Source organism: Gekko japonicus, unplaced genomic scaffold, assembly GCF_001447785.1.
Source record: "Gekko japonicus isolate JY-2015 unplaced genomic scaffold, Gekko_japonicus_V1.1 scaffold131, whole genome shotgun sequence".
Taxonomy (NCBI): Eukaryota; Metazoa; Chordata; class Lepidosauria; order Squamata; family Gekkonidae; genus Gekko; species Gekko japonicus.
Window position 1 is genome coordinate 2241324 of NW_015167061.1, and position 15107 is coordinate 2256430.

The following is a 15107-nucleotide window of genomic DNA, read 5'->3' on the forward strand; positions in this document are numbered from 1 at the left end:
GAGGCTGCTGCTGCTCTCAAGAAGGTTCCTTTTCTGCCTCCAAAACGCTGAGGGCACCTTTCTGATTGTCCCCAGTGGTTATAAATAGCCAGCAGAAATCCGTGTTGGCCGCCGCCAAGATCCGAGAAGGTTCGTTTTCAAAGCCCCAGATCTAATCGTGGCAGATGAGAAGTGAACTGGGCTACCTGGATGCTCTCACTCCGGGGACAGGATGAGCCCCAAGAGGGACTGGAATGGGTACAACGTCTAAAACGGGCCCCCTGGCATGCGGCAGACGGCCCACCAAGAGATTGCATCTGGCGGTGTCAGGCGAGGACAGACGGGACCTTTGCCAGCATGGTGGAAAAGACGAAGAAACAGGATTTGGGCCCAGGGCCCTTTTCAGCAGCCGTTTTGTATGGACTAAGGCATGGATTGGTACAAACAGTCAGTGGGATCCCGGACACCTCTGAAATTTGGGGGAGCGTTTGCACTTGGACGCGTCTGCTGCCGCTTGGCACCGCCTCTCGCCGCTTTCATGGCGGTGCCTGTAACTGGAGACGAGAGCGAGGCGCCGTAGGTATTACAACACGAGCGGCTCCCTTTCCATACATGGCCACTCAGAGAAGGTTAATCACTTTTAAATGTGGCGAAATCTATCATTTATCATGCCTCGAATGAGTACAGGCGGTCCCAGATTTGTCATGCGGGACAGGAATACCATGTTGGTCTCTCACCCTCTTTGTAAACGAAAGAACCGGGCACCTTCTCCTTTCTGCCCCCCCTTCTAAAAAGGTATTCTGAGCATTTTGAAAAGCAATTTTCATACCCCAGAGTGGCTGAACGTATTATATTCCAATCTTCTGTTCCGAAGCCCTCTGTAATCCCGAAGCTATCTTTTCCAATCTCATTTTCCAGATGGGACATTTTAGTCCAACATTCCCTCCTCCCCCTGCCGCTAGTGAGGCACATGTCTGTCTTCAAGCCTTCGGGGGCCGCTTAATGGAAAAAGAGGTGGAAGGGAAGGGAAGGACTGGACGGCAACCAGGTGGTCAGCGGTCTTTCCCAGGGTGGTAAACACCAGCCAGTGAGAATAAGGGCCTGAACCTGCGGAGGCAGACGGAAGATGAACGTCATTCTCTGGACATTCCAGAACACCTCTTTCCTTGTACAGCCCAATAACTGATGCCTTGTAGGATAATAGAGAAGTAACATATATATATTTTTAAAGATTGATAAAGAGGTCTGAGCCCTATTCAAACCGGGAACCCATCAGACATGTTGGGCCACGATTATTTTGCTCTCCATTGGATTTAGATTTGTCTGTAGAACTTGCTACCCCTTTACCAAGTAAGGGCATCTAATTTGTTTCTGTCTATTTATACAGAAACTGATATCACACTTTGTCTTTCAGAAAAGCCCTTATGGGTTGCGGTAGAGAAACACTCACGATAATAACCCAGTACAATGATCCACACCCCAGGAGCAACATGGCGCCCACAAGGACTTCTTGAGGATAAAATCCAAAGTCTTGGACAGAAGAGGGGGGAAAGTAGACAGCACCTGGCCACTCCGTACCATCTGCCGCGGGGCAAAGTGTGGCGCTCCTCCGAGGGTCTGGGCGGGAGCCCTTCCAGAGACAGGGCAGGGCTCACTTGTTTGAGGGTGACTCTGACCAAGAGAATCCCCTCTCTGTAGAAGGATTAATGTGTTTGTAAGGAAGGTTCCAACCGGGCCTCCTCCCTCTGACCTTCCAGATTTCCGACACACGAGGGATTCTTTTGCACGGGAGATGGTTCCATTAGGTGAGACCCCACCTGCTCCTGAAATGCAGACCCAGGTTTGCTCCCAGTGAAAATGAGGGCAGATCTGCAATGGGTATTTCTAGGGCGGTTTTCCTGGGGCAACGACCCTTGTCTACGTGAGAAGCAAAGGATTCCCTGGGCTGTTTCCACCAGCTCCCTTTTTGGTTGGGTTTTCTTACTGGTCAGTGTTTCTCTGTGGCTCGGTGTCACGGGCTCTTACAGGCCACCACCTTTTGGACACCACTCTTACGCGGGACACTGCTGGCTTCGGGTAGTAGCGGGGACCACTTACCCACTGGTTTCGTTCTTCGTGATGAAACTCTCTTGGTTCACTCCAAGGCTCTTAAAACTGGCGGAAATTAGTGACCGGACTCCGTTGTTTATAAGAATAAAACGGATTTACTGTGACATCTCTCATTTTCCTCCAGCACAACCTTAATCAGATACACGTTCCAAAGGTTCCAACAATTAAACCGCTCTCTTGGATTCTTCCCAAAATGTGACAGTTCCCAATGGCTGTTAGCCTCCAACCGCCCACAACCTCCTCACTCACTCTCCGTCCTCCAACAACCTCTCTGTCCGTTTTCTGCCCATCAACCTCCCAAACATTCCATCTCTCCAACTGCCCTATGTCTGCACATCGCTTTTCTCTAGGTGTTCCCTTTTTGGAATCCGTCACACTCGGCCAACCCCATACAGTGACCGGAGGTGGCCTGACCTGAGTGGGGCCACCCAGGTGAGGGCCAGATCCAGATAATACTGCTCTTTTACAGTCTCCAGGATGAAGCTACAGAGAGCAGATCAGGCCAAAATTGTGGTCTACACATAAAAATATTCGATACTAAGCGTCCCTCTGCCATTCTCTGCTGATTCTGACATAATGTGAGCAGATGTCTCTGAAAATTTTGACCACGAGACATCGACCTGGCTCGTGTGTTGCTTGTGTGTCACACAGCTGCCAAGTGTCCAGCTTTTTTTGGGGGGGGAGGGGCTCTGTGCTGACAGGTTCCTTTTAGCTGCAGTTCTGGCAGCGCTCCCTTCGACGTTGAAACCAGGCAGCCAGCAGTCCGGCCCGGCGCTCTCTTCACCACCCCCTGCAGTTCAGTGAGACTTTTCAGTTCTCATACGCCGAATTAACAAAATGACACGCCGCCGGTATTGCCTCCCCACCCACCCACACACACACATATCCCCTTACAGAGAAAGTTGGTTGCCCACATGCTGAAACCCACATCTGAGGGGAAAAGCGGAGCTACAGAAACTAATCAGGCATTTGGTCAGGATTACGGAATGATTAAGGCAATGAAATTAATATCGTGAGTCATTCTGGAGTCTATTTGGGGAGGTAGGGAGTGGGATTAGAACACATTGTAATGTTATCCAGGCGGTCTTTTTGCTTTGTGAAGCGGCTTCTTTCCCCCCACCCCGTGCCGCATCTCCTGCCACCAGCCATTTAGGAAAAAGAGGGTGTTTGCCCATCGAGGTGGGCGCTGCCCTTTCCTGGGCTCAAAATGAAGACGTCAACCTGTCAGCTGCTGGGCGGCCCCTGCGTTCTGCCTCTTGGCGCAATCCCCAAAGCATCTCCTGGCAAGGAGGAGGCCCTTCCATGATGCTCTTCTCCAAACCTCCCAGTAACCTAATCACGCAGGCGGGATTAAGTCTCTCAAAGTGGGTTCAAACAATCTCATTTACGGCCCCTCCTTAGTGCCGTCTCTTTCAACCTGAACTCTTCCTGAATCCAAACTGTGCCTTCTCGCAGCCGGGCTTTAACCAAGTTGTGCTGAGTCTGTCTTTGTTCTTCCTCTGGATTGAGGCCCGTGGGAAATAGTTTGGAAGAAACATGGGCGAAGGCTTGTTCATGGTGTGTAGGGAACGCCTTGGCCGTGGCTCTCACCCCAGGGCAAGGGACATGGCTGACATTTCACACCCAGGCTTGGCTGCTGCCAGTGACCTCAACGGGTGTGCAGGGTCACGCAGTGCCCTTCAGTTGCTCAGGCCTTACCGGAAGTCCTTGTACAGGGCGGAGTCTGTCACTTGACTTGCTGTACTGATGCTGCGGTGATTGTCCCCATGGCTAACCACCTCCTCGAGAGCAAGCCAGGAATGTAGCTGCCTTGCTGTAGGCCTACTCATGCAGCGGCCTGTTGGTTGGATCACGGCCCATGCTTCTTTTGTATTGTTTTCTTGCGTCGTGTCTCTGTTATGCACTGTGTACAAGTCAACATGTGGTGGTGACGGAGCCCACTTCCCATGCTCTTGGGGACATTGCATGAAGCACTGCTAACTCAAGAGAGGTAGACAAGATTTCAGGAAGTACTCTTACAGGCACGAGAAGGGAGCAGCTATCCCTGAGCCAAAATTGCATTCATGCACAGTGGAACTTCACCCAGGTCTTGCATAATGCCTCTGTGGTGTAATGTGTCTTTAAGATCGCTTGGAGTTGTCATGTCCACCTGCAGGCCATTAGCAGAGTGGGTTTTTATCAGGAAAAACAAATGTCTTATAAATAGACACGGCATCCTCACCCACAGTACTTAGAAGAATCCCAATCTGCCGTTCATGGGAGAACTCAGCAGCTCCAACAGCTGCCAGAAAATAACGAAACCTTTGCTCCCAATTCTTCCATCTTTCAGCCAGATTGCCTTTAAACACAAACGGAGGTGGTGGTCTTACAAAGTCCATAATTCTGACACCATGTTATGTCCACTGCCCAGGGCAGATCCAACAATGTCTCAGTCACACTCTCAGGCAGGGTTTAATCCAAAAGTACAATGTTTATTCCACAAACCTTATGCCAGAGAACACTGCACTCACAACGTGCAAACGTGCGTCAGTCAGTCAGACGACTGATAAAAACCCACTCTGCTAATGGCCTGCAGGTGGACATGACAACTCCAAGCGATCTTAAAGACACAGTACACCACGGCCCCCACGATCCACCAACCCTTTGAGAAATGCTACCCTTAAAATGAAACTATGAACCTCCGTTCCGTGTGAGGACGAGGCACCTGCATCCTCCCCAGTCCCCCCGAGACATCGTTCCCTTTTAGGGCTGAGATTTTTAAAACGTTGAATTGCATATTCCAGTTTGCTACTCGTATATCTTTCTGGTGCCGACTTGAATCGGCGACATCTTATCCATGCCCGAGACAGCTGCTTCCCAGCAGTTGCTGGCTTATAGCTTTCACCACCACTAACTGCATCGTCCTGCTCTGTTAATTTCATTCCATACATAACCCCCCCACCCAAAAAAAATCAAGACAGGATCTTACAAGAGAACAGGGTGACAGGCTGCAAAACGGCCTTAAGAGAGCGCAAAATCAGCAGCTCCTGCAGAAATCTCACAAAGGAAAGTGGATTGTGCATCTCGGAGGTTCCCCGTTTGAACTGAGTTCAAAACAGAAGGGTCTCTGTTGTGTGGAGTCTAAAGCAATGGCAAATGCACGAAATTTCTGCTGATGCAGAAACTTCATAGAATCGCAGAGTTGGGAGGGGCCCTAGAGGCCATCCAGCCCCACCCTCTGCTCGATGCAGGATCAGCCCAGAGCATCCCTGACAAGTGTTTGTTGAGTCGCTGCACAAAGACTGCCAGCGAGAGGGAGCTCACCACCTCCCCAGGCAGCCGATTCCACTGTGGCACGACTCTTATGGTCAAAAGGTTTTCCCTAAGATCCAGCCGGTACCTTCCCGCCCTTCATTTTAACCCAATAGAATAATAGAATCACGGAACTGGAAGGGGCCATCCAGGCCCTCTAGTCCATGTAAAATGTTCCGCTGTTGTCTGTGCAATTTAAACCTTGCATCCAGGCATCCCCGGGCCAGAGCCTGTTCTAGCCTGCGGCCTCCCATGTTCAGGGAGGTGGGTCTTGCCCAGTGAAAATGGGATGTTTTCCGTGCCAGGCTGCGAAGGTACAGGGGCCGGGTGTTTTCTGTACTGGGTCTGAGGACACAACTGAGATGTGGTTGTCGCGATGTCTGCAGGTCCAGGTAATCCTCAGCCCTGCCCCCGACCAGTGTCCTCAGAGCTGTGGGATGGCCTGACTGAGGCTCCTGTCTCTGGGGCCGTCCCCCCACCCCGAACAAAGACCTGCAGCAGGACCAAGGTTGGCATAGCTGGGCACCTGGAGGGTGTCTGGCCATCCAAAATCTAGAGCTGGCCCCGAAAGGCAGCTCACCCCATGTACCTTTGCGAGTAAGGGGCCGCAGTGGTCAGAGGACACCCTCTCCCAGGCAGGCGCCTCTTACCTCCAGTGATTACGTCCCTGTAATGCCACTTCCATTTCACGTCATGGTTGTGCTCAGGGGTCATTTCGTAGAAAAAGAGGTGCAGGAGCTCATTAGCCTAACTGATTAGCATTACTTATTTGCGTATGCCACACCCTCTGGTGTCACCGGAAGTCTGTCAGAAGCAACACGCACCACTAGACTGTTTTGGATTGCTAGCTATTGGGGGGGGGGGCGTGCAGATCTGTCCTCGCAGAGGAGGGAGAGCTTGTACCTGAATAAAACTTGGCCTTAAAGGTGCCACTGGACTGTTTTGGCTCTGCAACTTACCTGCCTGCTTCTTGCTCCGACTGAGGGCTGCTGGGAGCAGGAGGTGGGGCTTGTTGCATGTGCCCGCCCCCTGGACTCTTTACTGCCGGAGCTCCACTCCTGTGCGCTCCTGCAGGAAATGATCCCTGGTTGTGCCCTTCGGGTTTTTTTCAGGTAACGCCAGGCCTTTCCTGGCATCCTCCCAACCACACTCCAGGCACAGAATAGTCAGTGCATTATCGTGTGCTGAACAGAGAAGATGGAATCCCACAGGGGGTCCACCCGCCCACATAACTTCTGCTGACGGCCTCCAAGCCCAGCTTATGTTGGATTTGAGGGCCTCACCACGGGGCATTTTGTGCTGATTAACGCAATATGGTGATGAGGGCGTTTGTGAAGTCTGTCTTTCGCGGGCAGCTGCTTCATTTGGCTGAGAGGATAACGTTAGATGCGACCCTCCTCACCTCAGTGTGCCTTTTGTGTGTGCTTAAATCCATTTCCGGGGAAAGCCCTTTGTGAACCATGAAGCTGGAGAAGAAGAAGAGAAGGAGGAGGAGGAGGAGGGATTTCTACCCTGCCCTTCACTACCCAAAGGAGTCTCAGAGCGGTTTACAAACTCCTTCCCCTTCCCCTGCCCACAACAGACACCCTGTGAGGTAGGCAGGGCTGAGAGAGCTCTTCAGAGGACTGCCCTTGAGAGAACAGCTCTGACAGAACTACGGCTTGCCCAAGGTCATCCGGCCAGGTGCAAGTGGAGGAGTGGGGAATCAAACCCGGTTCTCCCAGATTAGAGTCTGCGCACTTAACCACTGCACCAAACGGCACCCTAGCACTGCCCCCCCCGCCCCCGGTGATGGACCAGGGTGCCTGGGATTGACAGTCCCCTTGGGAGTTCTCCGTTTCTTGTAACTCATGCAGAAGAGGACCTCTTTCTGTCCCACAAATCTTGTTCCCTGAGTTGCCATTGTGCAGGGGATGGTTCTGTGCTCATTGCAATGGGGAAGTATGGGGGCTGTTGAAGCTCACAGGTTATTTGAAGCAGGGGAGGAGACATTTTTTACTTGTAGGCATGTATAAAATGCAGGGGGGGGGGGGCGCGTAGGAGCTTTCCCATCCCATAAACTTGTGTCAGAAACAAAGTCCCACAGTTGTGTTCCGAGAAGGGCCTCTGAGTGTCATGCTTGGGTGTCCTCTGAGGCCTTCCGTCCAGGTTCTGGCCAGACCCACGCTTGATCCACTTCCAAGACCAAACTGTCGTCTGGCAGTCTCAGATCCTTCTCCAAGCCTCTCTTCCACAGAGAAAACCGATCCTGCAGAGGCTGCCCTGAACAAGCCAACTAAAGTTAATCCTGTTTAAATCCCATTGAAGTCAGTCATGCCTAGCTTAATTTCGTTAGCATTTAAGCACAACTAATTTTATTTGGATTGGGATCCGCGGCTTTGCCGAGTTAACTGAGCTATCCATTTTCTTTCTGCGTTATCTTTTGCTACTCCAGTATTGACTTGCAAAGTGTAAACAGAGCTTTCAATAGATAGTGGGCTTACTAAATTGATTTTGTGAGACTTTATAGGATGGTTATATGGAAAGGTTTGGAATTTACAAGTGTAGGTCGCAATAAGCTGTTATTACCACCAGATACAAAGTGGCAGGAACACGCGGCTGGCCATAGGACACTTCTCTTGTAACAAAACCCTTTTGTCCTTTTTTGCAGGGTCCAGATTTTGGCTACGTGACCAGGGAGGCTCTGTTTGAACTAGTCACCAGCCTGGACTCTTTTGGGAATTTGGAGGTCAGCCCTCCGGTGACGGCCAACGGAAAGGAGTATCCCTTGGGGAGGATCCTCATCGGAAGCAGCTTCCCCACGTAAGAGAGATTTGGGGGAACCCCACTGAGCTATGCTCAGATGGGCAGCTGAACTTTCAGTGAAAACCAAACGCTGTCGTGGGCTGTGATGCTTTCTGCGAGAGCTGCATGTGTGCTTGGGAAATCAGAGCAGTTAAAACTCAGGCCAGAAATGCTAGTAAGGACTGCAGTGAGGTGTGACTGTCATTTTCTCTCCCCATGGGAAGCCATGCAAATTCTCATTGGCCTGTGCATCTCCTGGAGAGTTGCTAATGGTTATATTTCATTGCTGGGGCCTTTCCAGTTGTTTTCATGTGCTTTGATTTGAATGTTTTATTGGTCTCTATGTATCCTTTGCCATCCTGGCAGGACAGAGGTTTTTTTTTTTTTTTGAAGGCAAAGGAAATTATAGCAGGTTCGCCAACAAGGTCCAGCAGACGGACTGCCCCCATGTTATCCAGAAAAACTGGAAACCCCCAGAGGGTTTGAGCCTTGAGCCTCCCTCCCCAATTATAACTTTCTTGACATGAACAAAGGCAAGCAGCTGGATCAGACGGGGCCTGCAGCAGCCTATTCCTATTGGACAGCTACATGCCACTGGAAAACATCCCCCTCCCCATTGTTTCCCACCCACCCACACACCCACACCCACTCTGATGCTGAAAGGAAGGCTGCCTCTGGACATGGAAGTTCCATTTGCCCCTACTAGTCATCCTTAGGCCTCTCCTCCTTGCATTGGTCTGATTCCTTAAAAGAAAAAAGCACATGATTTTACTGGCTCGGACCAAGAGTGGGTGCATCTGTTGTTCCCAGCAAGGAGGGCTCAGATGCTTGGGGGAGGCCTGTAAGCAGGGCCTGCGGGCAAGGGTCGTCCCCTGCTCATTGTCCGCCAGCCACTGTGTTGGGCATTCAGAGGTAGACTGCCTCTGAACATGAAGGTCCCGTAGAGCTACGGTCATGATTAACAGCCATTAGGAGATTTCCCCTCTTTTATGGAGGCATCTGATTTGCCTTTTAAACAGTTAAGTAAGCCTAGCAGGGGTTCTGCGGCACGCCTTGGTGTCACACTGGCTAAGCAAGCAACACAGATGTGTGAGCAAATATTGGGAAAATGAGTGCTCTCTCTCTCTCTCCCCCCCCCCCTTTGTGGGGCATCCAAAACATCAGCTGTGCCGGAAGAAGAATGACGAAGGTTGTGCGGGACTTCCTGTATGCCCAGCTAGTCCAGGCGCCCGTGGAACTCTATTCGGATTGGCTGACCGTGGGTCATGTGGATGAATTCGTGACCTTTGTTCCCATTCCTGGCAAAAAGGTGGTGACTTCGTGGCTTTTGGGGGGGGTAGGGGTGGGCAAGGGGAGTCCAGCTGATCTCCGGGTCCAGCAAACCCCACTGCCAGGGGCCAGGGGGAGAAAGGGGCACGCTGCAGAACAGATAGTTCAGGCGAGGGAGCCTTGTAAGACCCGTGCGGTCCCAGGCCCACAGACACAACCTCTGGCAGGGAAGCCGTCCAGTTCTCCTCCATCAGGGAGTTGCGCCTCAGAACACTACCGGCAACACAAGGAGGCAGAGAGTGTCATTGTACCGGCACCGTAGCCTGGAGCGTCAGGATCTCTATGCACACCGACTGCCAGATCTCCCCCCTGAAACGCCCTGGCCAGGGAGCCGGTTAAAGGAGGCTTGCTTGGCCTCGCTGGAGCAGAGTGTGGAAGCTGCCTCTCATTTGCTGCCCTCTGGCTGGGGGCCAGTCCCTGCCCTGACCTAGGTGGACGTGTCCGTTTACTGCGCATCCTCCCAAGAGTTCAGGGCAGCACCCGTGGCTCTCTCCCCGCCAGACGCCCCACCACCCACAGGCACAGAGACGTTTCCACCCTCTGCAGGGACACAATGCACCCAGGTACCAAGGCTAGCTGAATCGGCAGTTTCCTGGAGACAGGGCACCTGAGCGGCTGTAGTGCCATTTTAAAACCCTCCCACAGTTCACACGTATAATAACCTAGAAACTGTCTGTGGCTTGTCTGCAAGCCGCCACCCGCCCTCCGCTTTTAAGGGCTGAGCAGAAGAGTCGGTCACGGAATGTTCACGGCACAGTTTCTGGAAGGGAAGTGAAAGGGCTGCACACAAGGATTGTCAGCGTTTAGCAGCAGTGGCTTGACCTGCAGATATGGGCCCATAAATACTGTTTGGTGTTATTCCATGAAGAAGTATCCCCTGCCAGTTTCTGCATATCACACCACTGTGAAGGGCACCAAGAGAAGAGGATGCCAGCCCGGTTTCTCGGCTTTCCCTTGCCTGCTGGCAGCCCGATTCACAGGTCGAGTTGGGGGGGGGGGGGCAGGAAGAGCCAAAGGACCTCAGTGTTGCAGGAGGGGGTTAACCTCCTGCCTTGGGCCGGAGTCGGGTGCTGAGAGGCAAGGAGAGGAGAATTCCATGTCCTGATTTCAGCTTCCGTTTATTCTGATATGGGTCCACTGCTTTTCCTTCTCCCAGCAATTCCGGATGCTCATGGCGAGCCCTTCTGCCTGCTACAAGCTGTTCAGAGAAAAACAGAAAGAAGGCCACGGGGAAGCCGTCATGTTCAAAGGTAAGCTCCCTCCCGGGAGTGGGCGCATGTGGAAAGGAGCCGTGTCTTGCTCCACCAAATCTAGAGGCAGAGCGGGAGAAACGCAGGGGCGCACACACACACACACGCACCTCCGGCGGATCCCTCATCCATTCCCTGGGCCTTGTTGGGAGGAAGCTTGGAGCCAAGCTTGTCTGATGTTCTGAGGAATGAGGAGGAAGGGCCCTTGTTTTAGGCCCTTGTTGCGGTGGGCACAACAGATTCCTGCTTTAAAGCCCTACATGGTCTGGGTTCAGCTTACCTAAGGGACCGCCTTTCCTCATATGTTCCCCCTTGAGCACTTCGGTCTGGGACCCAACACCTCCTGGCAATGCCAGGTCCCAAAGAGGCCAGGCTGGCTGCTACCAGGGCCAGGGCTTTCTCGGTGGCGGCTCCTACCTGGTGGAATGAGCTCCCAGAGGAGATCCGGGCCCTGCAGGACCTTATGCAGTTCCGCAGGGCCTGTAAGACAGAGCTCTTCCACCAGGCGTATGAGTAGGAGCCGCCACTAACATCATCGCTATTCCATCTTTACCTGGCCCTGGATGAGGTGAACATCAGTCCCTAGAGCAGATGAGGCTGAACAGTTATAAAAATGCCATCTGATATTATGTTGAACATCTAGAGCACTCTAGTCTTTGATTGTTATGAATGCTTTTGTATTGTGGGATTTATAAATGTTTTTAAAGTTGTTTTATATTGGCGTTTGCCACTTGTAAGCCGCCCTGAGCCCGCATTGCGGGGAAGGTGGGGTATAAATTGAATTAAATAAATAAATGAATGAATGAATGAATGAAATGCACCCAGGCAAGGGGAGGGCCTCCGGCAGTGTTGCTGGGACTCACCTGTCAAAGGTGGTGGCCTTTCAGGAGCAGGGAGGGGCCTCCACTGGTGCTTCAACACAAAATACTATTCCCTGGGCCAGCGCTGCTCTTGTGAAGGCTCCTCTCGGCCAGGTGGGCAGGCCAAAGGCCGGGAGGAGCTGGAGGTGGGCTGCCACGGACATCTGGACTGCGGAGGCAGTCAGGTGGGACGGCACGTCCGGCCCCCTGGAACCTGGGAGGGGCCCACGCATTGGTAAAGGAGAGGAAGGGCTGGTTTGGGTACACCACGTTTCTCTACCCAAAGGCGTCTCAGAGCCGTCCCCTTGGGAGGCAGGCGGGGCTGAGAGAGCTCTGAGAGAGCGGTGACTGGCCCAAGGTGTCCCAGCAGGCTTCATGGGGCGGAGGAAGAGGAGTGGGGAACCAGAGGCGGTTCTCCAGATCGGAGCTGGCTGCTGTTAACCCTGACACTAGGCTGGCTCTCTGGCGCAAAGCATCCATCCTGATACAACTCTGCCTTAGCTGCAGTGCAGACTGTGACGGTCAGGGCCCCTTGGCAGGATCCAACCCTCTGAGCTCAGACGCTTCAGAGGATACTTCTTCCGCTCACGGAGGCGGAATTCTCCTGGGCACCAGACTGTGGCTACAGCAGTGAGTGGGTCACGCGCGCCTTCCAACGCCTTCACATCCGTCCTGTGACCATTTTGCTGCCTAACAGCTGTGCCATCTGAGTGGGTCACACCTCTCCTTTGGACGGACGGCTGAGAATAAACCGTGACCTTTCCTAGAAGGCCCTCCTTCCAAAAGCCACAGGCCGCCTCCAGGGGGAAGGGCCCCCACCTGCTGTGCCTGCTCCTCGCCCTCCCGTCCTGCCTGAGACCCCAGGCCCCCCTCAGTGGCATGGAAGGGGGTCCAGGTGGGCATGAGGCTGGGCGATTGGACCCCAGGGCTCCCTAGCAGCTCTTCAAACGATCTTGTGGCCACACAGAGTTCCATTTCAGATTGGGATTGGGGTGTGGGGGGGTCCTCCTTCCATCCCCACACTCTTGTTGAAACCAGCCTCTGTTCCTCTGGGACTGGTCCTTTTTTCCTCCCCAGGTTAGCGGCAGTGCAGCTGGGATGGCTCTGGTGGGCAAAAACAAGCTGGGAGGAAGAATTACGCCCCCTCCTCACACAACTCCAGTGTGGCTGCAGTGCAGCTTCCCAAAATGCTGGGCAGGTCTCTAAGCGTCTCAGCCAGTGTGACCCGGAGAGGCAGCTGTGTGCAGACGCAGGCGGAAATTCATCCGGGCCCGGGCTGAAGGTGCTCAGCAGGACAGCTGGAGGGAAAAACCCCGTCTCTCCGTGGCAGCTTCAGCTGGGGGGGGCAGCTAGGAGCAGCAGGGGCCTCCCAAGCCCCCTCAGCACCCACCGGCGGACAGCAGGCCGCCTCCCGCCACTCCAGCCCGATGCGTGGGCAGCCTTGTGACTGCCGATGATCGTAGCAGGTGGTGACATGTCATACGCTTGATCCTTTCCCACGTGCAAGGGATCATTTCACACCAAGGTACTCGGGCAACATGTGAACCGGGCCGCGGGCCTGGAAGTGCTGGGGGATACTTGATCCAGACTCTGTCTGGCCAGACGTCCTTCACTCCCTCAAGTGAGAGCCCGTCGTCCCCCACCACGCTTCTCTAGCCAAGCCTCTCCTTCCCTCGTGGTTGCCCCCTGATGCCCCTCGGCGGCTGCCAACATGCCAGCTCCACCCATTTCCTTATGCTTGCCTGGTGGCGTGGCCCGCTTCCCTGGAGAAAGGAAGCCACCGCCCGGCAGGTTGCTGGCTCGCACCTTTCTCTTGAAGACAGCTTCCTTCTCCGTCTTGACAGGGTATACTGGGACAGACACAAAGCGCGTCACCATTAACAAGGTCCTCTCCAACGAGATCATGGTGCAGGAGAACCAGTACGTGCAGGTAATGCGCTCGTTTAATAGATTAATATCCTGTGCGCTCCGAAACCTGCCCAAGGCAGGAAGAGAATATCTTCACATTGCCACAGTGCCTGGCCTCTGTGTCAGTCACAGCAAACTGCGACAATGTCTTTGTGTTTTAATTTGTAAGCCCAAGTATTTGGGGGGAGGCAACGGGAGAGTTAGGCTCCCTTTGCTTTCCCTCTGTTGGGATTCCTTTTGAGTAAGTCAGCAGAGTATTAAGAGACTGAGTCCATGGTGTGTATTAAAATATAAAAGTTTACTATAAACCTAACATGGGAAAAAGGTACACAGGATATGAAAATAACAAAGAGCTAATATGGCTACATCCTTACAGCTAAAAGGTAAAACGGGAAGAGCTGAATAGCATCTCCTTCTCTGGTCAGAACAAAGAACGGGAGGAGAAACCAATACGCTAAATACCGGACACCTTGGTTTCCAATCAGACTAGCAAATTAGCCCCAAAGTTCCCAGGCATTCTGTTGTCTAAACAAATTGGTTACAAACAAACATGTGACTTAACAAACATCATTAACCCTGTAAATACTAAAGTGTTTTGACTTGTAACACCCAACACCCTCCCACTCACATATGATGAAAACCTAGCTGAGTTATTTAAACGGCTCAGGACGAAGCTCCCTGAGCGCCTGGCGAGGGCATTTCTTGCACTTTTCGAGACCATGATAGCAAAGGTGGGTATTTAGGTACCCAGGTAGTTGAGTGGCTACAGTCGGAAGAAGTGCACACACCTGCGTGACAGCCAAGAGAGAATACCTCTACGGGCAGAAGCAGTTTCTGACAACAGGAACAGAACGGGAGGGCAGAATTGAGCGATGAAACGGGAAGGGGGGGGACGATGCCGGTGCTTGGCCGGCACCCACGATTCAGGTCGTTCGCTCACAGACTGTCTTCCTTGGGCTTCCCCAGCGCTGCATCGACTGGAACCGGGACATCCTCAAGCAGGAGCTGGGGCTGACGGAGGAGGACATCATCGACCTCCCGGCCCTCTTCAAGATCGACAAGCAGGGCAAGGCGATGGCCTATTTCCCCAACATGGTGAGCGACACGTTCGTTCCCCCACCCCTCCCAGGGCTTGGCTCGGTCAGCGCATCATCTCAGAGGCAGACTCCTCCGTGGTGGTGGCAGCAGCGCAACTGCCGATCCACACTGCGGGTTTTAGAGGGAACACACCCTGGGTGCTGAAACCAGGAGTGGCACGAGAGAGGAATGCCCGATGCGTAACTCCCCCCTCTCCCCCACTCGGTCCAACAGTTCTTCAGACCAGCCACAGTACAAGAGGGAGTTGCGTGTACTCACGGAGACTATGGCCCAGTCTGCATCTAGCATTTGCTCTGCTGTTTTACCAAACCCACACTGGAACAGAAAAAGATGCACCTCACAACCACATTCAAATACCCCCGGCCAACTCCATACTGACTGCAGAGTCACCCCTGAATGGCCATAAAACGGCCATAAAACTATCCAGACGGCTACCATAAAAGCGAGAGATCAGACGGTGAAAGCAGCCTGCAGTCTGGACACTGCCATCAAATCTGAG

At 53.0% G+C, this 15107-nt stretch overlaps 1 protein-coding gene across 1 annotated transcript in view; it reads left to right on the plus strand.

Moving 5' to 3' along the window:
• PADI2 (peptidyl arginine deiminase, type II) overlaps positions 1–15107 on the plus strand; it is a 54961-nt gene that overhangs the window by 38384 nt on the left and 1470 nt on the right. The window contains exons 11-15 of the mRNA XM_015412620.1: positions 8030–8181; positions 9328–9472; positions 10649–10742; positions 13447–13532; positions 14477–14605. Coding sequence (XP_015268106.1) covers positions 8030–8181; positions 9328–9472; positions 10649–10742; positions 13447–13532; positions 14477–14605 — 606 coding nt within the window. The remainder of the gene's footprint in view (positions 1–8029; positions 8182–9327; positions 9473–10648; positions 10743–13446; positions 13533–14476; positions 14606–15107) is intronic.